General features: G+C 37.9%; 1 protein-coding gene across 5 annotated transcripts in view; it reads left to right on the top strand.

The window, feature by feature from the left end:
- Window positions 1–6,700, top strand: part of spop (speckle type BTB/POZ protein) — a 91,103-nt gene that overhangs the window by 77,707 nt on the left and 6,696 nt on the right. For all 5 annotated transcript variants that reach the window (XM_016515757.1, XM_016515756.1, XM_016515759.1 and 2 more), the window contains 2 exons: window positions 1,381–1,558; window positions 4,480–4,535. In XM_016515757.1, coding sequence (XP_016371243.1) covers window positions 1,381–1,558; window positions 4,480–4,535 — 234 coding nt within the window. The remainder of the gene's footprint in view (window positions 1–1,380; window positions 1,559–4,479; window positions 4,536–6,700) is intronic.

Raw genomic sequence — 6,700 nt, forward strand, 5'->3', positions numbered from 1 at the left:
AAAAAAAAAAAAAAAAGGTTGGCTCATCTGTCTATGTGCCTCTTTCGTTCTTTATTTTTATTTTATTCTAGCTTGAAGCTCTGTGAATGCTGCTTAATAGATATTTTTATTTCTCTTGTGACTTTATTCAGTTGTTTTAATAGTGGTGTATGTTGTTGTGATGTTAGTGCAGCTGTTTGGCTGGTATTGCAGTGTTTTAGTGAAGAATTTATGTGTTGTGATGCCCATAACAGCTTGTTAGTTTTAGCTTTATGCACAGCAGAAAGAATGAACAGGAAATAGTTATATGTTTTCTGCTCCCCAACCTGTCTTCATCTTGCTCGTTCTCTCGTCCTCTTTCCTTGTTTGTCCCTCTCCTTCACGTCTGCTGTCTTTTCTGTTTTCCTTCAGGGGAAAGTCTGCTCCTCCATTAAGAACATACAAGGGTCCTTGACATTTAATTTCCTGTTTGTGGTGCTCTTTTGCCCTCTTCCTGTGTGTCATACTCGCTCTCCTCCATCTCTGTCCATCTCATTCTCACTCCCTTTCACTTTTCTTTCGTGTCATTTCACTCTTGTCGGCTCATAATCCCTGATTTTACCTCAGACTCTTCACCTTTGAGCATTTTGAGATCATTTTGCAGAGAAATTTCCAGTTTTCTTGCATTACATTAGCAGACTTTTCAAATTTGAAATGAACATTCTGTACTTGTCTTATGATGCTGTACAGGTAGACAGCTCACAAGTTCTTGAAACAACTTTAGTCTTGAGGTTTGTCTGTGAGGAGTTTTGCTCATTAAAGAAATGTGCCTTATATGGCAATTAACTTGGTGTGAGAACCTGTGGCATTTCAGCATGTGTGTGTGACTCCTGGAGTGAGATAAATTAACCTACTTATGTCTGCGGGAACAGGTGGCTAAGTCAGCATGGTGGCCTGCCACACACACATACACACGCTCACACACAGAGACCAGTAACAAATTGAGGCAATTTGTGTAAATTAAGAGATAACTAGACTGCTGCCCTTGTTGAGCAGTCGTTGTAGTGTCCCCCCTGAGCCACTGTGATCAGGGTCTCCCATATTGGCTCACATATGGATGTCCTTAAATGTGTCTTTAAAATAAACATAAAAGTTAACCCAGTACACGTGAATCTGGTGTCTTTAAAGTTTGGTTGACTTATGTGTGTGTGTGTTTTATGGCCATTACCATAAGCAGGGTGTCTAATGGCTGATTTAATCCATAATTTATGTAATTATAACAATGCAAATGTGCGCTGGTTATCTTTTATTTAGTTTTATTTTATTATTATTATTTTACACAATATTTACTCAACACTTACTTTAAACAAATTTTCATGCATAGCACTGATTTGGATTTGCATTTTGCTTTTGTGTGTTTAGGTGAGTGTGGTGCAGGACTCTGTGAACATCTCTGGTCAGAACACCATGAACATGGTGAAGGTTCCTGACTGCCGGCTGGCAGATGAACTGGGTGGACTGTGGGAACATTCCAGATTCACGGACTGCTCGCTGTGTGTCGCAGGGCAGGAGTTCCAGGCACACAAAGCCATACTGGCAGGTAACGTGGGAAACACACACACTTGCATGCATTTTTTTTTCAGAGATTCACATATGCTGAGATTCGATCTTATGACAGTTTAAAGAAAATGATTGCAGAAGATTGTTACACGTGAGTAATGTCAATATTTTCTTGATGTTAATTTTAATTTTAGTTTAAGTATTAGATTTTTTTTTCATTTCTTTTTAATATTTCTATTTAGCTTTAATTTATTTTATTTCTGTTTTTCTAATTTTAGTACTTAAAGGAGTCATATGATGTCGCTAAAAAGAACATTATTTTATGTATTTGGTGTAATGAAATGTGTTTATGCTAGCGAAAGTAGTTTCGCTTTCACAACGAAACACAGAACACAAACACACACGCGTCTTCACGACATGGCGGCAGCAACAATACTACAGTGAGAATAAAAGTTACTCCTTCTTTCTTTGCGTGAACATTTGGGCAGCATTATGCAAATCTTCCCACATCGTGACGTAGACATGTGGGGGCGTGTTAGAACGAGCCGTTTTAGGTAGGCGTGGTTGACTCTTAACTTTTATAAAGAATATCTCTTTGGATTTGAGACTTTAGTCTTTGCAACTTTACAGATCTTCTTTATGCACCAAGAGCTTGTAACACTTCAAAGAGAAAGGAAAAATTTAAATCGCATCATATGACCCCTTTAAATGAAAATTAAAAAATGTTGCCTGTGTAATTTTTTTCATTGAATGTTTTTAATTTATTTCAGTCTTATTTTAATTAATGAAACTATTTCTTATTGTTTTATGGCCAGGACACATCAAGCCGACGGTCGGCTGTTGGCCAACGTCAGGCCGACGGTGAGCGACGGTCGGGCTAGTTTGTTTGGTGTGTTCCACTCGTCGGCTCACGTCGGCGGCAGTCTGCCCGATTCAACATGTTGAATCGGCATCGGGGTTGTCGGGACCGTCTACGAGAGTGAGAGCTCTGATTGAATGTTCTGTTAAGCAAACGAGTCAGTGCCCGAGAATTAAAGCGAAAGTGATGAAAACAAGCACGTAAACGAAGGTGGTACAGACAGTAGGCTGTTTAAATGTTACGTGATATTTCCCAATCATTCTAATACGCGAATGTTTTCATAACAACATGAGCCGCTTAAAATGATTAAAGTTATCAACGTTACTGATATTCAAAATGGTAAGCAAGCGCTGCTTTGTTTACGTTTCGTATATATGCTTTTATCTCGTATATCTTTGTTTTTCGGTTTCTCCTTTTGAATGACGAATTTATACTATTGATAGCTGCTGATATAGACCGTTAATTCCTCTCACGCATGCGCAGAACGCACGTGTTAGTTTGCCATCGGCTGTAGTTTGTGCGGTGTGTTCGAGCACAGCTTTTTGGCCCGACGCTGCCGATGCGGGGCGACAACACCGTCGGCTTTCGTCGCCGCTAGTTCTTTGAAGTCGGCTTGGTGTGTCCCAGCCTTTAGTTTGCTTTAGTTATCAACAGCACGGATGCAGATATCTACAGACCAGTGTGGCTGTTGACCTTTATACATTAGTACATTTTAGTGACAGCAAAGAAAATTTTTTATACAAAATTCACAACAAATTCACATAAAAAAACTCCATTGAAAAGTTTATTTATAAATTTTTAAAGTTGTTGAAGTCGTGTCAGTAAATAAATCTCCCTCCGTCTTCTTTCTCTGTGTCTGTGTTCAAAACCAAAGACAGCTGTCTCATTGCTCAGTCAATCAGTCACTTAGCAGACAGCTTTTTAGTATAAATGCACCTTTTAAGGAATCTGGTTTTACATTTCAAGAGCAAATACATGCGAGCTTTAGAGATAACCAAGTGAATATTTAATGACTACAGTGCCGATATCTTGTCAAAAATGAATCATAAGTTGAAAATGTAAATGTAAATGTATAAATTATTTCACTGTTTTCAACAGTGAGAAGTGAACTCAACAGTGAGCTCTGTCAGACATATGACTACTGCCCCACACGTGCAGGATTGTGGGATATCATAGGCAGCGAAAGAAGCATCTGTGCTTCCTTCAAAAATCGACCAGACAGAGGTATCTTAGACATGATGTTAGTTAACATTTGAATACCTTCCTACCGATGTATACTGCCTGAGAGGGCAGAATGTTTCAGGTTTCAGAAACAGCTTCTCTCTCTCTTCCGCTGTCGCTCATGGTGAGGCGGGATTCCTCGTTATCTGGCTGTACCTGGTAGTCCTCATTAATCGCCATGGAGACAGAGCTGATCGCTGGTGTTTGAGCTGTGATTAGACTGTGTGTGTGTGTGAGGGAGAGAATGTGCCAGACTTCACACACTCCTTTAAACAAGTTGCCCTAGAGAGATCTGACTCCATATTCTGACTTAACAGAGAGTGTAAGGTCTGAGCCGCCATCATCCCCTGGGTTAATCAGCCAAAAGGATCGCCAATTGCACCAAGGCACAAATTGTCTGAGGAACCACTGTTAGATGTTTCGTTTTTGATGTTGATCACTGAAACATTTCCTCAGAATCTTTGTTCACCATCCCTCTTATGATTTAACAAAAAAGCACTTTACAAGTAAATTGAATTGATTACATCATTTGCCAAGTTTCATGGAAGCAGTACTTTTCCTTATATAAAAGAGTAGACAGTATTGTAGCTTTCCTTTTCAGGTTTTTATAGTTGTTTTTTGTTTTTGTTTTTTGCTTCATATCAAAGTTTGTAATGTTGTGATTCATCTCAGAGCTTGTTGAGTTTGTTCATGGCATGAACTCTTTATCGAAGAACATTTTGAAATTGCCTTTGGAGAACATGAATGGGAAAAATACTTGGGGAACCAAGGCTGCTGAAAAAGTGTCCTGTCGCTGTTTCACTATTATAATTACCAGATTTTTTTTTTTTCATATGTTTTTTGTTGTGTATTTAAAAACTCTTTCTCTTTCACTTTCACAGCACGCTCCCCAGTATTCAGCGCTATGTTTGAACACGAGATGGAGGAGAGTAAAAAGGTTAGGTTTATTTATTTTTATTTTCCTTCCCTTCTATCGCACATTTTGTCTCATTATACTTCAAAAGCAGTGATACAACTCCCATCCGTTTAGGCCGTCACAATCACAGAGGCCCTCACACCATTAATGTTCATGCACAACTTGCTGTTTTTCATGCAAGTGTTTTCCTGATGTCTCATTTCTGCAGTGTTTATTCGTTTCTAAGTATATTAGCTATCTCCCAGTAGGACTTAAATCCATCCTACCTATCAGCAGCCTAATTTTCAGTCCAGCTGTGTGTGTGGTCTAATACCTCTGCATTTACAGAATTGCTCAACTGTACCATCTTCCTGCTTGTTTTCAATAGCCGATCATAAATCACTATTTGCCATTTTTCATGCATGGCTTTTTAATATGGCAGTTGTGTTAGGCCTGATATATAATCAGAGCAGTGGAGTTTGTTCATTGAGGCGTGAAAGATTGCGTGTGTAAATCGAGAGGGCTGCACATGTCTATTTAAATGAGGACTGAAGACAGTATGTTATTTTTAGGACTAAAAGATAACACTTGCAATTAGTGAAATGCTTCATGCCATTTATTTAATTTGACATTCATTTTTGTAACGTAATCCAAGTAATGAACTCAATTCTTGCATCTTAAAAGGAACTGAATGCATTTACTACAAAAAAAAAAAGTGGAATTAGTGGAATATATTTTATATATTTGCAGCAGTGTTGTTATAGGTAATTACAATTGTTAATGTTAGTTAGTAGTTTTTGTTAATTAAAATAAAGCTGAAATAAATAATAAAATCAAATATTAGATTAAAAAAAGGTAAATCACAAATGTCGCATTGAGAGCGAACTAAAAATAAGTTTGAAATACTAAAATTTACTCAAACAAACAAAACAAAAAACTAATATAACTGAAATTTAAATAAATTAGATCCAAAAGTAAATATTAAAACAATTATGGCAAAAGCACATTGAAAATATAAAAATTAAAGCTAATTAAAAATATTAAGAACTCCAATATTATATAAATAATACTAAAATGACACTTATTTGCACTGATTGCCCCTTACACTTCCCCTAACACACTTCCTGTTCTTCCTCTTATCATCATCAATGTTAGTCCCATGCTTCACCATCTGCTGATCCAGTATTCCTCTGTCTCTCTCCTCCTGTCGTATCCCCCCTTTCCCAGAGTTTCATCATGCACCGTTTTTTGGGACAGGATGTGCTTGCGTTTGGGGTTTGTGGAGCAGTGAGATTTCCTGTTGTTCCTTTTACTTGTGCGGCTTATTAGCTTTGTGAAGATCCATGCAAATGTGTGAGGCTGAGTTTAGTGTTGAGAGAGAGAGAGAGTGTGTGTGCCTAATAGATAAATGATTGGGATCTGGGGCTCAGTTTGTGCATAGGCACGTGTAAAAGCGAGCGTGGCCGCATGTACGTGTCAGTGCGTGTGTGTGTGTCAGGCTTCGATGATGGCTGGGGCTCAGTGATTTGGCTGCGATGTCTGTAGAATATTGATGGATTTGATGTTCCAATAGAGAAAATCTAAAGAGAATTGAGAGGAAATGCCTCATCAGAGAGAGAGAGAGAGAGGTCTTGTTTCCAGGGGGAAAAACTAAATTAAGTGCATTTTGCTAAAAATAAGTAAAATTATCTCCCAGTGGGGTAAGTAAAATACTATATATATATATATATATATATATATATAAACAGACTCCTGAAAATCTGCTCATGAACTTGTCTGAACACTTCAGTGACTTTTCACACTGGAGCTTCTGGTGTGGACCGGAGTGCTTTTGATGTCCACAAATTTTTTTATTTTTTTTTGTGGTGTGGAGTTGCTTTAGGTACCGAGAAAACTCAGTGGAAAGCCTGCATTCTTCATCTCTTGCGATGCATCCATAGGGACTGTTTTGTCCATACAGTGAAAATCACTGAGGACCGAAATAACAAATAATATTGAACACCTTTGACTTTCATTATATGTAGGGCTGGGTATCGTTCAAAAATTTTCGATATCGATACCGATACCGATACCTTGACTTCGATACCGGTTCCTGAACGATACTTTTTTCGATACCAATTTTATGAAATCTATTTGAACAAGATTACATTATCTAAAAAAAAAACTTTGGTTTTATTTTTCAGCTTGTTGATGTTTATACAGACTCA

The sequence above is a fragment of the Sinocyclocheilus rhinocerous genome, unplaced genomic scaffold (assembly GCF_001515625.1).
Source record: "Sinocyclocheilus rhinocerous isolate Xijiao unplaced genomic scaffold, SAMN03320098_v1.1 scaffold1709, whole genome shotgun sequence".
Taxonomy (NCBI): Eukaryota; Metazoa; Chordata; class Actinopteri; order Cypriniformes; family Cyprinidae; genus Sinocyclocheilus; species Sinocyclocheilus rhinocerous.